Here is a 26,864-nt window from a genome sequence, read left to right on the forward strand (position 1 = left end):
CAAAATATAGTGGTATGGGGTTTCCCTGGTGGTGCAGTGGTTAAGAATCTGCCTGCCAATGCAGGGGGTACGGGTTCGAGCCCTGGTCCAGGGAAGATCCTACGTGCCACGGAGCAGCTAAGCCCGTGCGCCACAACTACTGAGCCTGCACTCTAGAGCCCGCGAGCCACAACTACTGAAGCCCATGGGCCTAGAGCCCATGCTCCTCAACAAGAGAAGCTACCGCAATGAGAAGCCCGTGCACGGAAACGAAGAGTAGCCCCCGCTCGCCGCAACTAGAGAAAGCCCGTGCGCAGCAATGAAGACCCAACGCAGCCAAAAATAAATAAGTAAATAAATAAATTTTTAAAAACCCCAAAAATCAAAATATAGAGGTATGTGGGGGACAATACATATAGTGTGGAAAGATGACAAAGTGTTGCTAATTGCTGAAGCTGGCTGATGGGCACTTAGGGACTCCCTTTACTATTCCTACTTTCATGGGTGCTGAAAATTTGCTTAATAAAAAGTTAAAAATAAAACCCAGCAAGAGTTGGTGGAAAAACAGGACACAGGTAACAGAGGGGGCTTGGTCCTTTAGGTCCCTAATTACACGTGACCCTGGGCAGGTCATATCTTCCTACCCCTCCGTCCACCCATCTAGACAACATACTTTCGACTTGTTCTCATGGTCCCTTCCAGAATCCTGACATTTTCTGGTTCCAAGAGCTTCAGCTTCTTGGTGCTGATTATTCCTGCCACCTGGTGGCAGAATTTGAGACTTCCTTGTGGAACAAGAGGGTGGAGCTGTCCTTTTTAAAGTTAATGAAAGAGGAAGGGGGGGAGGGTTGGTGTGGGGGTGGGCATAAGCGGCAACAAGAGCACCCATGGATGTATTTGTAACATTAATGGGATTGTTTTACCTCTGTTAGATTACATGCTTTGGCTTTTTTTTTTTGATTGATTGATTTTTATTTTTGGCTGCACTGTGTCTTCCTTGCGGTGCGTTGGGTCTTCGTTGTGGTGCGCGGGTTTCCCATTGCGGTGGCTTCTCTTGTTGCGGAGCACGGGCTCTAGGCGCGCGGGCTTCAGTAGTTGCGGCACACGGGCTTCAGTAGTTGTGGCTCGGGGGCTCTAGAGCGCAGGATCAGTAGTTGTGGCACACGGGCTTAGTTGCTCTGTGGCATGTGGGATCTTCCTGGACCAGGGCTCAAACCCATGTCCCTTGCATTGGCAGGCGGGTTCTTAACCACTGTGCCACCAGGGAAGCCCCCATGCTTGGGCTTTTTAGTGTTTTCAGAAGAACAATATCTCCCGGCTGAGGATTTCCAATAGAAACAATTGGGGTGTTTGTGGGTGTTAATTGGTGCCTGAAAAATGACCCTTAAAACACCTATATCTCTGCTTCTTTTTAAACTGGAGTCCTGGGAGCTATATAACAGGTGGCCCATAATTACTTCTTAGCTCATTGTTTCTTTCCATCTATTTAGCAATTCAGATTAATAGATAACTTAGTACACCGGACTCCTATAACCATGACTGTATTCTGAGGACACACCTGTCCACCGAATGGGTAACAACATTGTGGGTGTCGTGTATGAGTATTTCTAAGCAATTTACAGCACACCACTTTTAATTTCTCTACTTAGTGTTAGTGGCTGAGTGTCCTAAGGGTATGATCTTGCACTGGGCTCCCTCTGGAGGCAGATCCTTGAGCCAGGAGTACACGGTGCCTGGGTTTTTTTCCCTACCTGTCTTTTTTTAAAAATAAATTTATTTATTTATGTGTTTATTTCTAGCTGTGTTGGGTCTTCGTTGCTGGGTGTGGGCTTTCTCTGGTTGCGGCGAGTGGGGGCTACTCTTCGTTGCGGTGCACGGGCTTCTCATTGTGGTGGCTTCTCTTGTCGCGGAACAGGGTCTCTAAGTGCGTGGGTTTCCCTAGTTGTGGGTCGTGGGCTCTAGAGCACGGGCTCAGTTGTTGTGGCGCATGGGCTTAGTTGTTCGGCGGCATGTGGGATCTTCCCGGACCGGGGCTTGAACCTGTGTCCCCTTCACTGGCAGGCGGATTCTTAACCACTGTGCCACCAGGGAAGCCCCCTACCTGTCTTTCTGATCTTGCATTTCCATGCTGTTCGAGCAACTATAGATCTACAGTGGCTGTTCCAGGGGATACAGGTGGACAGAGGCCTTTTTAATTAATTTCTTCCTTTCATTCAGTTTCTAAACCATATAACTTCTAGAACATAGAAGTTCTGAAAACTGAAATCACCCTCCCCCGCCATCTATTTGTGGAGGGGGTCCCCTTCTATAGAGTTTTAGCTGAACACATCGCCACCCAGAATGAAGGCTATGATTCTAGGCTTCCCTTTAACTAGGTTCTGGCCAATGAAATGTAAATAGAAGTGGAGCCCTGAGTGGGGCAGCTTGGGGTCGCTCCTTAAGAGATGGCTGGCAGGTCCTCTTTGTCCCTTCTATCTTCTTGTCTGTCCTGCTGCCTGGTGTGTGGATGGTTCCAGCTGGGACATGAACACCCGGGCCCCATCCTGGTGATGTCAAAATGGTGAACCGGAGGGCGGGGGGTTTGAGCCCCTGAAAACCTTGAGCTGTGCTACCACCTCCTGACTTACCTGCAGGAAGCAAACTTCTCCCTTATTACTTTTGGTTTTCGCTTTTATGTGCACCTAAACTTACATAATATTTAGTAGGTACAAGACACATCATGAAACCCTTTGCAATGTTTTGTATCAGTATTTGATCCTGGACTTCCCTGGTGGCGCAGTGGTTAAGAATCCGCCTGCCAATGCAGGGGACACAGGTTCGATCCCTGGTCTGGGAAGATCCCACATGCCGTGGAGCAACTAAGCCTGTGCGCCACAACTACTGAGCCCGCCCACCCTAGAGTCTGTGTGCTGCAGCTACTGAGTCCACGTGCCATAACTACTGAAGCCCACGTGCTCTAGGGCCTGAGTGCTGCAACTACTGAAGCCCGCGAGCCTAGAGCCCGTGCTCCGCAACAAGAGAAGCCACCACAATGAGAAGCCCACGCACCACAATGAAGAGTAGCCCCTGCTCGCTGCAACTAGAGAAAGCCTGCGTGCAGCAATGAAGACCCCTCACAGCCAAAAAAAAAAAAAAAAGAAAAAAGAAAAAATGAAGTCTGATCCTAAGAGTCCTGTGAGGTGGGTACCAGGATCCCTCTTTTTATAGATGAGGAAGCTAAGGCAAAGAGAAGATTACTTGACTCAGGTTGCACAACCAGAAGTAGATGAGATGGAATCTGAACTCACACTGTCCAACTGCAGGCCATATTGTACTCATAGAGTTTGGCCCTTGGGCCAAGACCCTTTGGCCTTGGGAATGTCTAAAGACATAGTAGTGTACCTACAGATTGAATTCCCTTTCAATTAAGAAAGCCTGATTTGGACTCTAGACAAGAGTAGAAATGACAGAGGTGTTGAAGATTCCAGAAAGGCTTGTGGCGACTTTTAAACTCTATTTAGGTTCTGGTGGTCATTTCTCATGCCAGCACGGTGGCCTTCTGACCCCGTAGACTGGTTCTAAGTCAACTGTGCCCTTTAAGTAACACGAATGGACACTCCTGCATTTGTGGGCTGGTCATGTCTCCATGAGTTTGACATTCTTTCTTCTTCTAACTGTGCCTGCTCCACTCACTTGGTCTCTCCCTCCCATTGTGGCCCTGATTGAACAACGTGGCTTCCATTTCTCGGCTGCGGTTTCTCTGCCAAGACTCAGCATCACTGTGCCAGGGGGGCCTTTCTTTCCACCTTCCTTATAGAAGCTGCTCTGGCCCCATGTGTTCTGACTGGGTGACTGACCTTGCTGAGGGGGCACAGCTGGGCTTTGAGACCTGGGGCAAGGACGGAAACCTTCACTCAAGTAGACTTTGACCCTAACCTTTGGTTGGACGTGGAGCATATAGGTTTATGAAAGATGGACATTTCCCAGCTGGCAAAGGGATGTTGACAAGGATCCCGGGAAGTCGCTGTGAAGTTCTTTAATTCGTTCTAGGGCTTAGCATTACCTGGCGAGTTCTAGGGGGATAATATACCTTGGGTGGAGGGCTTTATGCCAGCATAGATTAGATTGGTGATAAAAGTTGTTTATTTAATTTTCTACATATGTATGTGTGTGTGTATCTATTTTCACATCTTTGTACACCTTTAATGCAAACTTCCTGGAAGTGTCATCCATGCTATGCAGCCCAGGCCCCAGGGGTAGAAACTGGTTTTTAGCCATGCAGGCTAGTTGTGTTTTATCAACAGGTTGCCACAAAGGCCCACAGTAAAACCAGATAGTGGACAAAGTAGACTAAGGGTCACCACTTTCCTTGCCTTGATTTATCTCTGTGTTTCCATACCAGCTCCTGAGAGCTGAAGGACACTTGCCTGATCTATCTCTGTGTTTGTTTCAAAAGTACCTGGTGTTTGGCAGAGGTGCTTTGCAGCTGTCCTGTGAGAGATACATGCTTTGAGAGATATGCAGTGGTCAACCCCCCAGAGTGGGCTCTGACTTGACCACAGGAAGGCGCCTGCACAGATGAAACCTGGAGGTATCAAGAGTTACCTTTGCTCCATTACCGTGCTAAGATCTCCGCCGGAAGGCGGGATTTGTACTCTGCTAGGCACAATTCGTGCCGTGTGCAAAGGAGTGTGGAAGACTGCGCATGCCCCAGCTGCCCTTGGACATCTCCATTCTTTCCTAGAGCCTGATGACCTGTCTGCCTCCTAACCCTTGGAATTCCCTTACTCACTCCCTCCAGGGAGAAGGTGCCTTTAGAGCATGAGTTCCCCTTCTCTATTCTCTGGCTATAGAATAAAAGCCCATCTGGCTTGCACCAAGCTCAGTTTCATTATTGGCAGCATGAGCCCAGGTGGGAAAGAACTCCCTCACTGAACCAAGGGGGCTTTGGTTTGGCTACCCCGAGATGGAGGCCTTGTGTTTAATTCAGTAACAGAAGCAATCAATGTGGTGCATTCTGAGAGCAAGGCAGGCCTTAAATGTTGCCATGGATGTCAAAGTCCCAAGGCCAGCAACAAAACTGGGAATGTGATGTCATTTGGACTGGGGACTGTGTAAACCTGTATTTTACCCCCTGGACTCTAAGCTGAGAAGGCAGATACTTTGTTCTCTGTTCTCTGCTGAATACTGTGTGCTCAGCACCGTGCCAGGCATGGAAGTGCTCAATGACTGTTTCTGAATGAATGGAAAAAGGGCTCTCAAACTTAAAGTAACAGATAAAGCTGTGTCTCTACAAGTGGTACAGGACTAGCACAGAACTACTTTCTCTATTTCTTTAAGAAGGTTATCTTATGTTTTAATATTCTAAGCCTTAAATGTCTAAGTGAAGGTGTTAGTAATACATCTCCAGTTTCAGTTGCTTTTCTGAGCTTCTTCAAGTGATCTAACCTTTCTGTATCCATTTCTCTGAACATGGAATGGGACTAGACTAGGACAACAGCCTCAAACAATAACTTAAAATTCCAAAATGCGATATAAAGAGATCACAGGCAGTGACTCAACATAAATCTTAGATAACTGCTTCTTGGAATATTGGTAAATTATCTGTATGAATTGGTGTTGCATTATGATAAAACTCTTGGGTTCCGTGGTCATACCTGGGTTCAAATCCAGCCTTACTTTCTTTTTTGTTTTTGTTAAATTTTATTTATTTATTTATTTTTGGCTGTGCTGGGTCTTCGTTTCTGTGCGTGGGCTTTCTCTAGCTGCGGCGAGCTGGGGCCACTCTTCATCGCGGTGCGCGGGCCTCTCACTGTCGCGGCCTCTCTTGTCGTGGAGCACAAGCTCCAGACGCGCAGGCTCAGTAGTTGTAGCTCATGGGCCTAGTTGCTCCGTGGCATGCGGGATCTTCCCAGACCAGGGCTCGAACCCATGTCCCCTGCATTGGCAGGCAGATTCTCAGCCACTGCGCCACCAGGGAAGCCCCAGCCTTACTTTCTTGAGGCCTCATACCCTATTACATGGGAACATGGCTTTCTTTACCTACCTAGCGGGGCTGTGTGATCAGTCTGGTGCCACACACAGTAAGTACTCATTGACTTTTAGGTTAATTTTATGGTTTAGTTTGCTACTTGCTTGCTTGCTCTGGGGCATTTAGTCAATTTGTCCTTTTTTTTTTTATTCATGTAATATTTTATTTACCGATCTCTCTGAAACATGCCAAGATTCATATGGCTAACGGAACTTTCCATGTTAAAACGTTGGTTAACACACAAATTCCTAACAAAAAATATTTTAATGTAGGAATCAACATGTGAACATTATATTTAGGTGGTAAAATTCAAGTTATAAATATAAGATAAATATCAAATAATATCATATTTTTGGTTTAATGGAGAACAGTTGTGACAGTCATGCTTAACACCTTGATTAAGTAATGAGAGAAATGGGTTGGGGTGTCGTAGAGGTATGCAAAAATTTAACAGTTCAAATAATCCTTAGCCCTTCTGAGAAAATATAGATGGCAAATATGTGGCATATATTTCTGTAATATGGTTGTTTCAATCCATTAGTGAGCATTCTGTTCATGCATTTAAAGTATGGCAGATGTTTCTGAGCACTGAAAATTAGATTCAGAGTAAGTCTCTGCTCAACAAGTTAATGATATGATGAATCCCTTATATTTAAAAATAGAGTTTATGGAATCTAAAAAAAAAAAGAATGATTCTGAAGAACCTAGGGGCAGGACAGGAATAAAGATGCAGATGTAGTGGCATGGATATATATACACTACCAAATGTAAAATAGATAGCTAGTGGGAAGCAGCCACATAGCACAGGGAGATCAGCTCGGTGCTTCGTGTCCACCTAGGGGGGTGGGATAGGGAGGGTGGGAGGGAGATGCAAGAGGGAGGAGATATAGGGATATATGTATATGTATAGCTGATTCACTTCGTTATACAGCAGAAACTAACACACCATTGTAAAGCAATTATACCCCAATAAAGATGTTAAAAAAAAAACCCAGGGACTTCCCTGGTGACGCAGTGGTTAAGAATCTGCCTGCCAATGCAGGGGACACAGGTTTGAGCCCTGGTCCTCGAAGATCCCACATGCCGTGGACCGACTAAGCCCACGCACCACAACTACTGAGCCTGAGCTCTAGAGCCCGCGAGCCACAACTACTGAGGCTGCGTGCCACAGCTACTGAAGCCCATGCACCTAGACCCCATGCTCCGCTACAAGAGAAGCAACCGCAATGAGAAGCCCTTGCACAGCAACGAAGAATAGACCCTGCTTGCTGCAACTAGAGAAAGCCTGCACGCAGCAACGAAGACCCAACGCAGCCAAAAATAATTAAATAAATTTATAAAAATAAAACAAAACATAATATATAGTTTAACTTTGTAAAGTTTAAGGTAAAGCATACTTGTTTTCAGTTATTTTTAGATATAGAGACTACACTACCATACATAATCAGCTATACTGCTGTGTACAGTTAATTCCAGTTAAATATTTTGTATTTGCTGGTCATCAACAGCACAAAATTTATGCTCCAAAAGAAATATATCAATCTGGCAAAACGGTTAACATTTAATTTTCTTTTAAAGACAGATTAACTAAATTTAAGGAAGAATTGGCTTTTCTTGATATCTCATTTTCAAATTACTGTTACAAACTTACCAAGAGAGTAAGTTTTTATTTTGCCTAACATCAAACAATCTTCAAAAAGTTTCCAAGATAGCGGCATTCCTTGTTCCATTTCCAAAACTAAATAAAGGCTTTCTAACTGAAAGCATTTACATTCCTAGCCCTCTAAAGTAAACGTTAAGAAAATGATCTCTTGGCTTCTGAATAGCCCACTTAGTTACATAAAGTGTTTCCTGTCCGAACACTTTCTCAAATTCAAAAGATATTTACTTCCTAAGAACATGACAAACAGTCTTCATTTCAAAACATTCAGTCCGTTTCCATGGCAACACTGATGGGATTCCTTGGCCACCATAAGTCACATTAGTTGACTGTGGAATTTCTCAATCTTCTTTACATCTTGAGCTTGGTCTGTTCTATACACAAAACAAACTAAATCATCTGTTACTTTAAAACCCAAACTCCCATCAGAATGCCTATATTTGAGAACCACACGTGCCTTCATAGGGTCTGCGAGGTAGAGTTTCTCCACTGCGTGACTGAATTCCTCCTGTGTCTGGTACTGCGGCATCATGGGCCCGCGGCAGAACAGGAGAGGGAGGCAAAGCTACGGACCAGAGGTGGCGTGACGCGGCCCACCTACTGCGGCAGGGGCCCAACCGCTCAAAGTGGTGGCGCCTCTTCACCACTTTGTCCTCTTGTTGAAAGTTGGCATGTAAAAGTCAACATCTGTTTTGTGAATCTAATCTCTTCAAATTGCAATCATTCCTCCCCCCTCTTAACTATCATCCGTCTATCTATCTGTCTATCTATTTTAAAACTCTACAAATGTCAAATATTTTAAGGCTAGTTCTATCTAAAATTTTCTTTCAAGTTGCATGAGCATTACCTTGGAACGGTTGCATTTTCAAAGGCAGTATTCCAGAAGCCTCTGATCTTTCTGACCCTCTTGGTTCAGGTAACCTCTGGCTCAAGTCTTGGGTTTACGTAACCCATAATGTGAGGTGATGGGCACTGGCTAGACTGCTTCTCTGTGAGATGTGCCTGTTTTTCTTGCCAGGCTGTGTGGGTTCACAGACCGGGTGCCGAGGAAACCACCTGACCAGCCTGGGACTCGTTATCACACTGCCCTGGAACAATTCTCTGTCACCTCTGAATGCTCTGAACAGAGCTTTGAGTTGGCTGCAAGGAGTCAGGGCTACAGAACACTGATGACATTCTCCCCTCGTGATCTTTGTAAGCCATAGGCAAAAGGAAGCTCTAAGGATAGAGACATAAGGAGAAGTGGAAAGAGTCAGAGTTCTGTACCTGAAGGAGAAAAATTAGAGGAAGGTTTCTATTTATTGGATTTAGAAAAAAATACATTTAAACATGCAAGTATTCATGGAATATGACTTCTGTGAGCTTTCTTGAAGAAACACCTTGAGGAAGAACCAGCGAAACAATGATAAATGGAGAAATTTTGGCAAAAGAAGTGATAGCATGTTTTGAATCTTTTTAATGAATCGAAATCCAAAACAACTCCAGGGAGTAAGTTTCCAGAACAAATTATAAACATCACAACCTCTGATAATGTAGAAAAGATTATCAAAGCACCACTTGAAGGAGAAGGAAACAAAAATTTTGATGGTAGGATAAATATGCCAGTTTCCTCAACTTTTAATTTCTGGGAGCTGGAAGAGATTATAAGTAGCAGTGTTTAAGATAGAAAGGTAAACACTAAAAGATATATAGTCAGTTAAAATTAAGTGATGGAAGAGAAGGAAATAAAAGAATGGAAAGTAGAAAATATAGAAATTTTGTGATTACAATCTTAAGTTGGTTATAAAAGGAGCCATTAAAACAAACAAACAAACAAACAAACAAAATATGTCTTCAGAAGAAACCAAACAAAAATAAACCAAACCAATGAAAAATTTTTAAAAAAAATCACATCAAATATGATGAGAGAAGCTAAGGGCAAGCAAATCTATTTGATTGAGTCAGATGGAATAACAGAACACAACCATATACTGAAAATGACTCAGAAAGGTAAAACATGCAGTGGTCATCATCTTAATCAATCAAGGCTGAAGAGAGGACAAAAATTCCATTACCACATCCAAAAAGAAGCCAGTGCTCGGGGTCCAATCTCACTCTCTCAAGGATGGCTATCTATGTACAAGTGGCATAGATTAACAACGGAAACTGGGAGAAAAATCTAGAGACACATTTAGAAAGAGGTTGAGAGAACTCTTTCAGTCTATGACAAATCAAGTGGGAGAGTAAGGATAAAGGAAAACCAAAATGACAACAAAAAATAGGAATCTAATTAACAGCTCTTGGACTTCAATAAAAAATATAATATTATGGCCAAGACTTCTAGTTGTCCCCAACATCTATTCTTCCCCATTTCCTTTAGAAATACAGCTCTGAATTTTAGCAGGGCCTATGGTTTCCCAGAAAAAGGCATATTTCCTAAACTCCCAGTGGTTATGATGAAGTTCTGCCACTGTGATGGAAGCTATGTGCAACTTCTGGGAACTGTCCTAAAGCAGGGCAGTTGGTGGAGCTGACGCACCCGTTTCAGAGTGTTTTAAAATACATAAAATTAAATATATAGGATTAAAAGGAAGCCAATTATATTGAAATACAATTATTAAAATATTAAAATTAATTTGTGATAGAATAACATATATGCATCTTTATTAACATAACATATATGCATCTTTATTAACACTTTAAAAAACAAGGAAAAAAAACCCCAGCAAGGTCCAGTGGCAAGTTCCAATAACCACTTTAATTTCAATGCCATGGATGTAAATTATGCAATAGATACGAATTCTTTTTTCTACTTGTACTTAGTAGCTCTATGTAGTGAGGGCACTTCAGCATCTGTCACATACATTTCAAACATGGAGTTCAATCTCCTCTTGGTCTGTGGAGTAGAATGTGCCCCTTTCTCCTCAGGCTCATGGGAAAGGTTTCCCTGCCCACTCCCCACCTGATGTATCTCTTATTTATGAAGCCACCATAAATGGATACATCTGAGAGAATATGGACCTTTTTTTTTTCTTGTTTGTCATTGGAGGTCCTGGTTTTACTTCTGGTTCTGTCCATATTATCATCCTGTAAATCTACTAGTCAGATAAGTCCAAAAATGCCCAAGAATAAAGGACTTAGCACCTGGTTCATATAGATTCTTGAAGTAAAGAGAAAATGAGTGATGGTTAAGCTTCCTGCTTAATTGTCCGAGGCTGATGTCATACAATTTTTCTAAAAGAGGTTGTATTTTTCTATCAGAAATGATCAGAGTCCTGGGTTATATTTAAAAGATGAAATGCAGATTAGCTTCCAATGTAATTCTGGTGCCAGACCAGACAAGCTCAGGTAGGCTGGAGATTGGTTGCTGCATGCAATGTCCACTTGTTTGGGCCATTCCACTAATGCGGCAAGATAGAGGTGCCATGAAGGCCAACCCTCAGCCCCACTCCTGATTCTGGTAGTCTGGAAGCAGGAACCTGGTAAAAACCATTAACATGACCTCATTTTTATATACTCTGATCACTGGCCAAATTTGGGACAAATTGAGTACCAAAAAGTAAAAAATGTGAATAATAACTGCAACTTATGTCAAAAAATACGACGGAATGATGGATGGATAGAGGGCAGCATAGATGAAAAAATCTGTGATAAAGGATAGTAAAATGTAACTTGTAGAATGTGGGTGATGTTCACTATGAAATTCTTTCAACTTTTCTGTTTGTTTGAAAAATTTCATAAAAAGTGTTGGAAGAAACAAATAATGTTGGTAATTGATTATAAAACATTGAATAAAAGGGAACGTTAGTCTACAACGATGCTCAAAAAAGAGAGAAAGACAAAAAAAGGGAAGTTCATTCTTTTCAAAACAATGTGGGGTAAGGAATACTGAAGAAATGAAAGTTACCATTTTGCAACTCCCGAACTAATCATTGATCCAGGAAAGGGTCATCAATGGATGCAAAAACCATGCGGTGAAATGTGCTGGGGAACTGGATATTCACACAGCCTGAAGAATCACTGCTCAGATCACTTACTAATTAGAAAGAGAGAAATGTAACTTTATAATGGGATGGTCGACCTGTCACCACACTAACCAACTCATCACCAATAGTGGAGTTAAATTTCTCCAAAAACACATATGTATATGTTTTCCTTTTTTCACATGTGGTTTCCAGATCCTGGAACTAGCTAAAAGTCGTATAAATGTAGAATTGTACACTCCGAGACATCACTGCCCTTCTCCTGCTGGGTTGTCTTTCACTCTTATCTTAGTTTTTCATACTTGTACTTGATAATGTGTGATTATTTCAGCCTGGTTCCAATTTCCTGTTATTGTTTCTTTTGCTTTTCTTTGACTTAGGCTGTTGTTTGAATACTTGAAGACCCTCCCACAAGAACTTCTACTATACATTTGAGAGGGAGAGGTCTCAAGACACGCATGGAGAAGCTAATCCTAACAGCAATAATATGACAACATCTGGACTTCTTACACAGTGCTCTGTGCTTTCCCATGCACTGCCTTACTCAACCCTCTTTTCCCTTGATTTTCTAATAGTTGCATCTTTATCAATTTTTTAATATGTGAAGCCAAGAATTCTTCTCCCATTAAAAACCAGTTTTCTGGGCTTCCCTGGTGGCGCAGTGGTTGAGAATCCGCCTGCCAGTGCAGGGGATACGGGTTCGATCCCTGGTCCGGGAAGATCCTGCATGCCGCGGAACAGCTAAGCCCGTGTGCCACAACTACAGAGCCTGCGCTCTAGAGCCCGAGAGCCACAACCACTGAGCCCACATGCCACAACTACTGAAGCCTGCGCATCTAAAGCCCGTGCTCTGCAACAAGAGAAGCCACCGCAATGAGAAGCCGGTGAACCGCGATGAAGAGTAGCACCCGCTCACCGCAACCAAAGAAAAGCCCGCACGCAGCAACAAAGACCCAACACAGCCAGAAACAATAAATAAATAAAATTTAAAAACCAAAGAAACCCCACCAGTTTTCTATCTGCACTTACTGGTTGCTACTGTCTGAATGTTTGTGTCGCCTCAAAATTCATTATGTTGGGGCTTCCCTGGTGGCGCAGCGGTTGAGAGTCCGCCTGCCGATGCAGGGGACGCGGGTCCGGGAAGATCCCACATGCCACGGAAAGGCTGGGCCTGTGAGCCATGGCCGCTGAGCCTGCGCATCCGGAGCCTGTGCTCCGCAACGGGAGAGGCCACAACAGTGAGAGGCCCGTGTACCACACACACACACACACAAAATCATTATGTTGAAACTCTAACCCCCCAAAATGATGGTATTAGGAAGTAGGGCCTTTGAGAGTTGCTTAAGTCTTGAGGGTGGAACACTCATGAATGGGAATAATTAGTGCCCTTATAAAAGTTAGCCCACAGAGATACCGAGCCTCTTCTACCATGTGACGACATGGTAGTTTCAAAGGTGCTGGCTCTAAACCAGGAAGAGGGCTCACACTAGAACACTGACCATGCTAACACCTTGATCTTAGACTTCCAGTCTCCAGAAATAAATTTCTGTTGTCTTTAAGCTACTGAGTCTGTAGTATTTTGTTATAGCAGCCTGATCAGACAAGACACTGGTTCCATTTTTTGCCTCATATTCACTCTTGAACCCATGCCAAAATGGCTTGGGTTCAAGAGTGAATATGAAATGGAAATCACCCTTGCTAAAGTAATCAATGGTTTCCATTTCCCTAAGTCCAGTTTTCATCATATATAGTGGACCATTTACTCCTTAAAATATTCTTGTCCCTGACTTCTGTGATCACATTTTGCTAGTTCTTTCCTACCATCTGTACTTCTCCTTCTCCTTTTCCTGTACCGTATAAGCCTTTTCACTCAACCCTTAATGTTACATATAGTTCCTTGGGGCTCCATCCCAAGCATTCTCATTCATTCCTTTAATAAAACTTACTGTGCACCTACTATGGCATAGACACTGTATTAGTTACAAGGCATTGCATTACAGTCCCTGTTCTCACGGAGTTTAGAGGAAAAGCTGTCAATCATAAATTATTTAATTGATCATTAATTATAGTCGGTATAAGGAGTATTAAAAAGTTCAAGGTACTACTTCTACGGGTTAACTGGAATAAACTTGGCTGTGTCTGACATTCCAAAGATGCAACCCATTTAGTCCCAGGGGAACCGGAGGTGCTCTTATAAGGAAAACATCTTCCTACAGTTGAGAAAAAAATTAATAAACAAGGATAAAATCCCTTTGAATTTCTCAGTCGAAATTAAGATTCTTCTTACTCTCATTTCCTTCTCTGATTTGTTTTAGTAGGCAAATCTCCAGTCTGTCTGAAGGGATCAAAATTCAGATGGTGAGGGCTTCCCTGGTGGCACAGTGGTTGAGAATCCGCCTGCTGATGCAGGGGACACAGGTTCGTGCCCCGGTCCGGGAAGATCCCACATGCCGCGGAGCGGCTGGGCCCGTGAGCCATGGCCGCTGAGCCTGCGCGTCCAGAGCCTGTGCTCCGCAGCAGGAGGGGCCCCGGCAGTGAGAGACCCGCGTGCCGCAAAAAAAAGAAAAAAAAAAGAAAAAAAAAATTCAGATGGTGAGGTGACTGTGGATTGTGTTTTGTTTATAAAAATGCTTTCACCATAGGCCACAAGACTGGTGGTGGTCTTCCTTCTGTAGGCCTCCTGTCAGCCAAAGATCAAAAGATTAAGAAATTTACGCTGTCTAATATTTATAATATACAAAAGCTATGAAGGATGTAATAACACTTATCTGTGAAGCAATTTAGTCAGATTAGTCACTGAAAGACTTATTTCTAATATTTAAATTTATTTCTTAATTTTATTTCTAAAATTAAGAGCAGAAAACATGGCTTCAGCTTTTATTAAAGTCTATTATTGGAGTACTACAGAATAAGAAGGAAGAAAAGGGTAATAGGGAAGGAGAGATACAGGTGGTGTCAAGAGACATCAGATATCATTAATGACACCTTCATCTTGTAACTTCATCTTGTATTATCTTGAATAGCCCCTAAGCTATTCAAAATCCTGCTTTGCGTTTGCAACCACTGGTTTATACAGTGGGTATTACAACTTGGGACCTTCCTGCAAGTTCAGTGAAATCGACTCCAAGTCTACTTTTGGTTCCTGCTTCAGCTACTCTCCAGCCCTCTTTATGTAAAGGAGTGTTTTAGGGAATCCCCTGGTGGTCCAGGACTCTGAGGTTCCACTACAGGGGGCCCAGGTTCGATCCCTGGTCCGGGAACTAAGATCCCTCAAGCCACGAGGTGCGGGAGTGGGGAAGAAAGGTGTGTTTTATGCCAAAGCCTGAATCACCTGCAGGATAAAGCTTGAGTCAGTAGTGCCTATCTGATTCTTATTTTATTGTGGGGCTTTACGGTCATTTATTTCTAAGTATTATCCTTACTTAGAACTGGAGTATTTTATACAAGTCAGTTGCACATCGTTATGTCATAGGCATTTGAATTTGCTCATAGTTGGAAAAAAATTTGCTTTTTGGTGATTTCTAAAGTCACCTTAGCCATCAAGCACTTCTTTCCAGGGAGTACTAATTAAGTAATTAAGTGCTAGAAACACATCAAATAAACTTAACAGTGTATAAAAATTTTAAAAGAAATTCATTTGATTAAATAGAACATGAATCAAAATGAACCAGAATATCTGTAAATAACTTTCTACAGTACTTTGAAGAGAGACAGATGTTGAGGGCCGAGCTCTCCAGCGTGCTGGAGACCTCAGGGACATGAGGTTTTACGTTCAGTTGACATGGTAACAATTCAGATCTGCATGTTGGCATCTCTCACAGTTTTTCTATCAGTGGATTCCAGTATTTGCTATGAGAAGAGACAGACTTCACACCTGGAGTTGAAAATTTGGTTTGGCCTGCACCAAAACAGCCTCCCCACGTAAATGGTTTAAATAATAGTTGCTGATACTTGAGCACTTGCTAGGTACTAGTGCTTTACATTAATCTCCCAAAAGTCTTATGTTGCAGGGTGTTAGTACCTATTTTGGGATGAAGAAATAGGCATAGAGGTTAGGTCACTTGCCTAAATGGCGGACCTGGCAGCCTGGCTCTGAAGGCTCAACCCAAGGGGTTTTTTGCCCTCCTTGTAATGACTTAGTATGTAGCTTTCAGTCTCAGTGTCTGTGCCCTGCTGTCACCCTCACTTTCCCACCCACCCACCAACTGTCTGGCTTTTTTCAGGAGCTCACCCCTTTCCTCCCTCTCCCACTTCCTCCTTAACAAGAGGCCCCTTGCCATCTGCAGCCAAGGTCAGAACCACATACGCTATGGTCAGTACTTGGAGCACAGTACTTACCCCCACGTGTGCTTTTCTAAATTCTTCCTTTCCCACTTCTTTCTTCCCTCTTCCCTGACCTCAAGACCTCATGCTCTGCAGGGGAACAAGGAAGCGGCTGTGTGGGTCAACAGAAAGCCTCACATTTGCTGACTCCTAGAAATATCTTCTCTTGACTTTATGCCCTGCCTTGCTGACTCCAACATAACCTGTGCCTAAACCTTTGCTCCCCAGCTGCTTCATCTCCCTGGGTCTGACCTCAGTCCTCAATTAAGCAATTAAGTAATTAAGCAATTACTTTGTTTCAAACCTCCCTGGCTGCACAAGTCAGACCAGTGCTCTCTAAGCAACTTCCTCCTTGTAAGTGTTCCTGAACCGAAGGACTTGACTGGATGAGAAACTCAGAATGCAGTAATGAGAATTAGAAAAATAAACATTCTTGGGGCTTCCCTGGTGGTGCAGTGGTTAAGACTCTGTGCTCCTAGTGCAGGGGGCCCGGGTTTGATCCCTGGTCCGGGAATTAGATCCTGCATGCGTGCCGCAACTAAGATTTCGCATGCCACTACTAAGGAGCTTGCGAGCAGCAACTAAGGAGCTGGTGCGCTGCAACTAAGGAGCCCTTGAGCCGCAAGTAAGGAGCCCGCCTGCCGCAACTAAGACCTGATGCAACCAAATAAATAAATACTTAAAATAAATTATTTAAAAGCTAGCAAACTTATAAAGTGATGTGACTGACAGGGTAAAATGATTGGTACATTTCCAAAGCTGAGCATGTCAGCAAAATAAGGCAACTGGGTGGTCCAGAAGGGGAGCTGTTATGCCTCTCTTGGCCCCTTTTGGACTGTGACACTTTTTCATGGTGCAGAGAGCCTTGTCTCATATTAATGGGTAAATAATGAGGCAAAATGGGGTTGTCACTCTCCCAAAGTCCAATTCCAAGATAACTGCCATTATTTGACCTGTCTTGCAGTTCCTCAGAAAATCCCACTCACAAGGCATGTCTTTATTTAATCTGAGTTAGAGTTCACCCAGTGCTATTTTCCTGCGGGCAATGGTTTAAGGTAGGCGGCTGCCTGAGGTGGTGATAACAGTTGGAGAAAACAAGATAAACAAAAATTTAAAGGAAAAGCTGGAGAATGAGATATCCATAAGGGACTTTGAAACGCTCTGATATTCCTGGGAAATTAGAAGCCCAGGGACATGCCCGGAGTCATGTGCATGCTTGAGAAAGACCTGAGAAAAATCAAAGTTCTCATCTCTGGCTGATGTTGAAACTCAACAGAGGCAGGGAGTAAAGTAAACAAAGAACTGTAGCCAGCTTGCCTGAGCACTGAAGGCAATCTCCCCAGCAGGCACACAGAGCCCTCAGCAAAGCCTGGGAGATTTATTGGTTCCAGCCACTTGGGAATTTATATCAGATCCTTAAACTAACTGAGCAGAGACTTTAGTGGCCACACATGACAATAAATGCAGACTACATAAAATTATTTCAGTTAATTCACTAAAGAAACAAATAGTAACAATAATGACAACAGCAACAAACAGCAACAACCATAAAGCCTGGAGAAACGGGGATGTATCTGTTTTCCAGAATTGCCACATTATTTTTTGTTTTTTTACTAAAGTATTGTTGATTTACAATGTTTTGTTAGTTTCAGGTGTACAGCAGAGTGATTCAGTTCTATACATATATTCTTTTTCAGATTATTTTGTTATACGTAATTAAAATATATTGAATATAATTCCCCATGCTATACAGTAGGTCCTTATCGTTTATCTATTTTATATATAGTAGTCTGTATCTGTTAATCCCAAACTCCTAATTTATCCCTCCCTCCCCACCCTTTTCCCCTTTGGTAGCCATAAGTTTTTTTTTTTTTTTTTTTTTAACATCTTTATTGGCGTATAATTGCTTTACAATGGTGTGTTTGTTAGTTTCTGCTTTATAACAAAGTGAATCAGCTATACATATACATATGTTCCCTATCACTTTCTTCTTGCATCTCCCTCCCTCCCACCCTCCCTATCCCACCCCTCTAGGTGGACACAAATCACCAAGCTGATCTTCCTGTGCTATGCGGCTGCTTCCCACTAGCTATCCATCTATTTTTTTTTTTTAGCTATCTAGTTTACATTTGGTCGTGTATATATGTCCATGCCACTCTCTCACTTTGTCCCAGCTTACCCTTCCTCCTCCCTGTGTCCTCAAGTCCATTCTCTATGTCTGCCTTTTTATTCCTGTCCTGCCCCTAGGTTCTTCATAATCTTTTTTTTTTTTTGGATTCCATATATATGTGTCAGCATACGGTATTTGTTTTTCTCTTTCTGACTTACTTCACTCTGTATGACAGACTCTAGGTCCATCCACCTCACTACAAATAACTCAATTTCATTTCTTCATTAGTTTGTATTTTATGTCTGAGTCTATTTCTGTTTTGTAAATAAGTTCATTTGTATCGTTTGTTTTAGATTCCACATATAAGTGATATCATATATTTGTCTTTCTCTGTCTGATTTACTTCACTTAGGATGATAATCTCTAGGTCCATCTATGTTGCTACAAATGGCATTATTTCCTTCTTTTTTGTGGCTGAGTAATATTCCATTGTATATATATGTACCACATCATTTTTTACCATTCATCTGTTGATGGACATTTAGACTGCTTCCCTGTCTTGCTATTGTAAATAGTGCTGCTATGAACATAGAGGTACATATATCTTTCTGAATTATACTTATGTCCAGATATACGCCCAGGAGTGGGATTGCAGGGTCATATGGCAACTCTATTATCATGTATTTTCTGTGTCTTAATTTACTTGTGGGGAAAAAAAAGCGTCTAGATAGCTCTAGCCAAGCTTGTCCTGAGCTACGTGAAAACATACTCAGTTATCTGAGTGTGATTCATGCTGATCTCCCTGATTAATGTGTTGAAGAAACAGCACTCTTCCAACCTCAGAACTTATATATTCAAAGAATCTGGGTTCAAAGTCTATGCCAACATTCCAGCATTTATATGACCTCCCAAATTTTGAGCTCCATTTAACAATCTCTCCAAACCTGACTGGCTCACCAGGTGAATCATGGAGTGAGCTGGCTTTCCTCTGTGTATGTGTAGAGTAGAGGCACAATTCCAGTCTAGGGCTGTCTCAGGACATTCATTAGTGGGTCCTACCCAACCGATGTCAGAGCAAGGATGGGCCCTGTGCCTCCAACGGCCACTCATGGCAAGATCAATGTTTACTCATGGGCAGGAGAACACTTGTGCTGGGATTCTAAGGGACATGCTTTAGGACAGAGGTTCGTTCAAAAACTTGCCTGGGGGCTTCCCTGGTGGCGCAGTGGTTGAGAGTCCGCCTGCTGATGCAGGGGACACGGGTTCCTGGCCTGGTCTGGGAGGAGGCTGGGCCCGTGAGCCATGGCCGCTGAGCCTGCGCGTCCGGAGCCTGTGCTCCGCAACGGGAGAGCCCGCAACAGAGAGAGGCCCGCGTACCGAAAAACAAAAAAACAAAAAAACAAAAAAAAAACTTGCCTGGATTTTCACCGTTAGAAGTTCTGAGTTTTATCCCACCTCTCCTGCTGTCAATTTCATCTCTTCCTTTTCTCTGGATCCTTTCCCCTTCTTTGAGTTTGAAAAAAATCTTTCAGTTGTCCTATTCTAAAAAAACTTACCCCAAAGATAGACTTGGAATTTGTGGTATTTGTCAAGTGAAGAAAAGATTTTTCTTTTTAAAGTGATGGTGAAATAATTGAATGTCCATGTAGAAACACAGAAAACTTGACTCTCATCTTACACTATACATAAAAATCAGTTTCAGAGGGACTAGAGGCCTCAATGTAGAAAGCAAGAACAAGTTTATAGAAAATATGAGAGGGTATCTTCATGATCTTGCAGGGTAGAAAGTGATTTCTTAAACAGGATATATAAAACAAACACCTGATAAGTGGGGCCACAATATAATTAACTTTTGTTTATCAAAATGTTAAAGAGCGAAAGACAGCTTCAGAGTGATAGAAGACTTTCATTTTGAAAGAGAACTCTTTCGAATCAATAGGGAAAAGACAAAATCCAGTAGAGAAAATAGACAAGAGACTTGAGCAAGTATTTCATAAAGTAGGAATCTAATGGCCAATAACACAAGAAAATTAAAATCAAACCTCCCTAATATATGACTATACACCTACCAGAATCACTGAAATTAACAAACCCGATAAATGTTGTTGAGGCTGTGAAGTAATAGGAACTCACACTCTGTGGATGGGAGTATAAACTGGTAAAACCACTTAGGAAACCAGTCTGGAATTATTATCAAAGTTGAAAGTGTATATGTATTCCCAATGACCTAGTAATTCCACTCCTACGTATAACCCCAAAATACAAGCGTTATTCACCAGGAGACACGTACAAGAATATTCATAGCTGCCTTTGTTATTTTGAAGTTCCCCAAAGCTCCAGACTTAACGAGGCAAAGTCCACTGACAGTAAAATAGATAAATTGTGTAGTATTGACAGAGAATACTGTGTATCAAGGAAATTGGATGAACTCTGGTTACACACAGTACTATGGCTGAATCTTAGAAATATAAAACTGAGCAAAAGGGGGCTTCCCTGGTGGCGCAGTGGTTGAGAGTCTGCCTGCCGATGCAGGGGACGCGGGTTCGTGCCCCGGTCTGGAAGAAGCCAGATACAAAATGATTCATCTTACCTAATTCCATATAAATGTTCTAAAAGAAGCAAATAATTTTTTTTGAGGTTTTCTACTTATATAAAGTTCAAAAACAGGTAAAGGCAGTGTTTAAGGATTCATAATTAGAAGTTAAGGCATAAGGCAAAACGGCGAAGTAGTTACCACAAAGTTGGGAACCTTGTTATGCCTGAGGGGGGGGGCAGTTGAACAGAATGTGCAGGGCAGGGGTGTCCGAGCTAAGGGATGGCAATGTCCTATTTCTTGACCTGGGTCGCACTTTATAATATGTTGTCTATTTGGTTTTATGTGTTTTTCTGCATATCATAATTTACAATGATAAGAAAAACCCTGCCTACAATTTCCATCTTGCCTCTCCCGAGCCTGTCCCTCTTCTCTCCTCTCCTCTCTGCCAGGGGAATGTCCTTTCTGTCCTCGTTTTCTCCAGTCTCTTAACTCCCACTTATAACACAGACTGTCCCGGCCCTCAGCCCCGGTCACCAGTAATATCCTAATTAGCAAATCAGATGAACGTGTCTCTTCCATACCGTGGAGGGGTCTTTGCTCTTCACCTTGTGGTTCTCTTTCCCCTCTGCTTCCCCAGACCTTCCCTCCTCTGGTTCTGTCCTCTCTCTCCCTCTGGCTTCTCTGTTTCATCCTCTGACTTCTCTGACTTTGCTGCTCCTGAAACACTGGCACTTCCCAGGTTTCCCTCCCAGTGGTCTCGTCCACACCCTGGCCACCTCTGTGCTAACAGCCCGCAAACGTACAATGTCCCCTTCCAGGCTCCAGGTGCAGGTGTGCCTAAAGCTTCCTGCTCCATTTATATCTGTATCTGGATGTTCAGCATCATAATTTCCACCAGCAGCCTCAAAATGAAGTCATTCTTTTCCTTGCTCCAACCCGATTCCTAGATTTCCTATCTACGTAAAGGGAATCACTTCCAAGTGGATATCTCAAGCTAGAAATGTGGACTTTAACCTGTCCTGGCACCAAGAGCTACTGTTACTATGTTCACACTGTGCTAGGCACTTGCTACGGTCTGAACGTTTGTGTCCACACACCACGCCCCCCGTCAAATTCCTGTTTTGAAAATGTCATGCCCCGCATGGTGTATTAGGAGGTGGGGCCTTTGGGAGGTGATTAGGTCATGAGGGAAGGGCCTTCATGAATGGGTTTAGTGCCTTTATATAAAAGACCCCAGAGGACTTCCCTGGTGGTCCCAGGGAAGTGGTTAGGACTCCATGGTTAGTCCCAGTGCTTAGGACTCCATGCTTTCACTGCTGAGGGCACGGGTTTAATTCCTGGTCGGGGAACTAAGATCCAAAGCTGTGCAGACAAAAGCCCAGAGAGCTCCCTTGCATTTTTGGCCATGTGAGGACGGGGCCCTCACCAGACATAGAATTTGCTGATGCCATGATCTTGGACCTCCCAGCCTCCAGAACTGTGAAAAATATGTTTCTGTCTATAAGCCACCCAGTCCGAGATATTTTGTTACAGCAGCCTGAGTGAACTAAGACAGCATTTTAAAAACATATATTACATGTATTTTTTGCATATATTACAGAGGAGGACGTGGAAATATTCACAGGCAGAGCAGGTCTGACTCCTCACCCTGACTTCTGCCCAATTCCACGCAGTGGCCTCTTAGGAGCACAAGTACTTTCCCCCTGCGTCAGTTTCCACCGCCTCTAACCTACTTCTGATCATCACACTAACCTCCTAACTGGTGTCCCAACCACACACAAATCTCTTGCCATTTTTTGTCCATCTTTAACAGGGCTAGTAGAGTCCTTTAATGATTTGATAGTGTAGATTTTTTTTTTTTTTGGCTGCTCTGCGTGGCTTGCGGGATCTTAGTTCCCCCACCAGGGATTGAACTTGGGCCCTCAGCAGTGAAAGTGTGGAGTCCTAACCACTGGACCTCCAGGGAATTCCCGAGAGTGTAGACGTTGATTGCTTTCTTCTCAAATGCCTAGGCCACGTGACCTGACGCCAGCCTGCCCCCTTTCCCTACTCCCCAGCCCCAGGTCCGCATCTTCTCTACCCCAAGCACACAGGCTGTTTCAGGCCCCTGGGCCTGGGTACAGACAGTTCTCTTTATTTGTGATGCTCTGCTGACACCCCTCCCTGTTCAACTGGGAAATCCCTGCCCACCCTTAAGCTCTAACTGATGTTCTCCGAACATCTGTGATGCAAGATTAGCATACTATTCCTTCTTGAACTTGTCTCCCTCTCTAGCAGTGGCCACATCCAGGGGGCAGTTAACAATCTTGCTGAGTAAATACGTGTCTCTGGAAATTCTCGTTGAAGGAGAAGCCCTGGACGAATAACCTGGTCAACGCTTGCTGGTGCTGGTGTGTGGTACTCTGCGGGGTTTGAGAGGCACTGCTCTGCACCCTGAGGCCTGGAGATGCTCTGCTGTGGGAGAAGAGTGTGAGGGATAGAAAACAGGGCGGCTTTCAGGGGCTCTGTGTCTTGCTCACTGACCATGGGCAGCCAGCTGCTGGCAACAGGCACCCTTCTCCACTGCAGATGCCTTTCTCTTGCTGCCATATTCACTTTGACCCTTTATCCCACTCCAACCCTTCCATTCTTTTGAATCAGAAAAGGCTCCCTGCTTTATGCTTTTTTCTCACTTATGATGGCGATCAGGATATGCCACTCCAAATATGCCACTTTGGCTTAAGTATGCCATATTTAAGCAGATAGAGGAAGAGCCGAGAGCTCTTTCTGTGTCTGCCTTCAGTTCAAAATAATTCTTAGAAGATATCTCTTCTCTTCCTCTATCTGCTTAAAAACAGGGCATAATTTTCCCTTGTGCGAGTGTTGCCCTCTCCCATAACAGACAAAGAACAACCATAGTCACTGGAGACAGAAATGGCGAGGAGATACCTCATGGTCAAACCTTATCTTCCAGTAGTTACCTCCATATATTTCCTCAACACTTTCCCACAATTTATTTGCCCTAAGAGCCCAACCACTCTTTCCTTTGTCTAGTCACTTCTCCACAATTTATCTCCTTTTTTTTTTTTTTCTTGTACGCGGGCCTCTCACTGTTGTGGCCTCTCCCGTTGTGGAGCACAGGCTCCGGACGCGCAGGCTCAGCGGCCATGGCTCACGGGCCCAGCTGCTCCGCGGCATGTGGGATCTTCCCAAACCGGGGCACGAACCTGTGTCCCCTGTATCGGCAGGCGGACTCTCAACCACTGCGCCACCAGGGAAGCCCCTATCTCCTTTTTAAAATAGTATATAAGCCTCTGAGTCTTACTGCTTCTTTGGGATGTTCCCTTCTTTCCTGTGAAGCCTTCTTTTCTGTCACTTTTATGTGTACAAAAAATTAAAAATATTAATAAATATTTTTATTAATATGCCTTTGCTCCTGTTTATCTGCCATTTGTCAGTTTAATTCACAGACCTCAGGAACTGAACATTAGAGGGTAGAGGGTAAGATTTTTCATCCCCTATACTTATAATCTATGAGATAAGCATGACTGTGACACATGCACAGATAACTAAACCGAAGATCAAGGAAGTTACAATAACTTGTGAGTAGAAGACTCAGGACTTGAGTCAACTTCAGTCAAAGCCCTTTTACCTTCCTTGTTCCTTTCTTTGTTAGTGCCTAAACATTTGTTTTGCCTGTTTATTGAAGCTGAAGCCCAAGAGATTGCTGACACCTGCTCATGTGAGCTTCCCATGTTGAGTGTCAGGTTAGGAAAAGAAGTATACTTGGGGGCTTCCCTGGTGGCGCAGTGGTTGAGAGTCTGCCTACCAATGCTAGGGGACACGGGTTCGAGCCCTGGTCTGGGAAGATCCCACATGCTGCGGAGCAACTAGGCCCGTGAGCCACAATTACTGAGCCTGCGCGTCTGGAGCCTGTGCTCCGCAGCAGGGAAGGCCGCGACAGTGAGAGGCCCATGCACCACGATGAAGAGTGGCCCCCACTTGCCACAGCTGGAGAAAGCCCTCGCACAGAAACGAAGACCCAACACAGCAAAAATAGATAAATAAATAAAAATTTTAAAATATATATTTCATTCTAATTCGAGGCAGGGAAGTAAGCTACTTCAGTGCTTAAAAAAAAAAAAGAAGTATACTTGGGTACAGCCCCGAAAAATCCCCATCCCAGACCCAGTCAGATAAAAGCCTGGTGATTTATGGTGACAGGACTTCTGTGGTACCTAGCCCTGGGCCAAGCAGTGTTAATCACTCAGCGAGTTTTGGATGATGACATGAGATGATTTGGGTACCTGCCCCCTGCAGCAGGGCAGGTACCCAGGCCACCATCTGACAGGGGCTCTGAGACCTGGTTTAAGAGAAAGGGACCCTGAGGTCCTAACTACATCCAGGATCTGGATTCTTCCCCATTCTTCCCCTCTCACCAGTTCTTTGGGAAAATGTCTGTAGGTAAATACTATATCTGTGGACTTCCCTGGTGGCGCAGTGGTTAAGAATCCGCCTGCCAACGCAGGGGACACGGGTTCAAGCCCTGGTCCGGGAAGATCCCACATGCCGCGGAGCAACTAAGCCCGTGCGCCACAACTACCGAGCCTGCGCTCTAGAGCCTGTGCCCTACAACAAGAGAAGCCAACATAAGGAGAAGCCCACGCACCTCAATGAAGACCCAACACAGCCAAAAATAAATAAATAAATACATAAAAAAAACAAAACAAAACTATATCTGTGCCATATGAGCCTTAAACACAAGTAGGAGAGGACAATCTTGTCTTTAGGTGGCAGGGACCAAAACAGTTTCGGTTAAGAGACTTTTCAGGTTTGTCAACCTGAGAAGAACCCAAGAAGGAAAAATAATAGGCTTAAAGAGTGCCACTAAAAATCTTATTGCGTTCCAAGAAGCTCTCTGCTGTAGTTAAGAAACTTGCCAGAAAGTCAAGGAAAGAGCATTACTTCCATTTACTTGGTCTTAAACAAGAGGAAAGGTCTGCTCACCTGAAAGCCAGTGTTGCTGCAGCCCTCAGCTGTGAGTGCTGCCGTCCTCTGCAGCTCCAAAGAGTTTTTGCTGCTCATGGATTTGCCTGGGCTCCGAATTCTTTTCAGATGTTTGGGCTGGAGATCCCCTGTACCTGTGAAATAGAACACTGCCTCTTCTTTAGGTCAGGATGCCACCTGCTATTGTAGGAACGTGGACACTGCTTCAGCTTGGAAACTTTGACCAAAGTCTCCTGGTTGGGTTGAGGCAGGAGTGGCAAGGGGCGGGGTGGGCACTTCCAGATCAGGTCCACCCACCTCATTAATCCTTCTTCTTATCCTCATTCCCGCCGGCCCATTTACACTCCAGGAAGAAGACTCCTGTGCCGCTCAAAACAGAAAAGGACATTTTCTCTACAGTGTTGAGGGAAGGAATCTATTTCCTGTGCTGGTGTTGGGCACTGGGAGTGGTTGGTGGCAGGGAACATAAGTACTGGCTGCTACCAAGTGAGCAGACTTCTGCACTCGGTCCCTGCTTGGGACATTATATATAGTGGTCTTGGTTTCTCTTCGGAACAAGGGAAAACTGAGGTGTCCCTGAACATCACCTCAGTTAACACCTCAGATTAACAAAAACTGACAGTTTGCCCAGGGTCATTTGGCCAATCAAGGGTCAGTGAGAAGTCAAATTCAGGTCTGGTGGATTCCAAAGCCTTTTTACTGCTGTCTGCAATCAAGGTTGCTTTTAAAAAATCCAACTCCTAGAAATGCAAAGATGTGGCAGGTAAATGAAAAGTGACCAACTTAATCAAAAGATTCTTTGCTTTATGAAATTATTAGCTGTAGGATTTTTTTCAAAATAGCAATTTCCCCTAGTACATTTAAAATGAACTCTCACGTATCCATTAATTATTATAATTGTGTGGCCTGTGTGGAAATGTGAAAAATGTTTATAAGTGAAAAACTAAAATTTATGAACTGAATACTGCATATAGTAGACAAAAGAATGGAAAGAAAACATCAAATATTACTAGTGGCTATTTCTGGGTTGTGGTTTTGTGGGTGATTGCTATTTTCTCTTTCATCCTTTGCTAGATTTTCTATAAAGAGCGTGATTTACTATCATTATCATCATATTGAATATATATATATGTTAACATATATGTATTACATATAATATAATATATAATATATATGTTAAGAGCTCACTGGACCCATACTGCCTGGGTTCAAATCCTGACTCTGCCACTTACTGTAGCAAACTACAACTCAGCTCAAGAGCTAAACCCAGCCTGCTGCCTGTTTTTATGCAGCCCCAG

The 26,864-nt window shown here is 43.5% G+C and overlaps 1 protein-coding gene across 1 annotated transcript in view; it reads right to left on the bottom strand.

The window, feature by feature from the left end:
- SLC28A3 (solute carrier family 28 member 3) overlaps nucleotides 1–25,769 on the bottom strand; it is a 57,562-nt gene extending 31,793 nt beyond the window's left edge. Inside the window, exon 1 of the mRNA XM_024753843.1 lies at nucleotides 25,567–25,769. Coding sequence (XP_024609611.1) covers nucleotides 25,567–25,644 — 78 coding nt within the window. The 5' untranslated portion in view covers nucleotides 25,645–25,769. The remainder of the gene's footprint in view (nucleotides 1–25,566) is intronic.
- Between the last annotated feature and the right edge of the window lie 1,095 nt (nucleotides 25,770–26,864).

Source organism: Neophocaena asiaeorientalis, unplaced genomic scaffold, assembly GCF_003031525.2.
Source record: "Neophocaena asiaeorientalis asiaeorientalis breed wild unplaced genomic scaffold, Neophocaena_asiaeorientalis_V1.1 scaffold220, whole genome shotgun sequence".
Taxonomy (NCBI): Eukaryota; Metazoa; Chordata; class Mammalia; order Artiodactyla; family Phocoenidae; genus Neophocaena; species Neophocaena asiaeorientalis.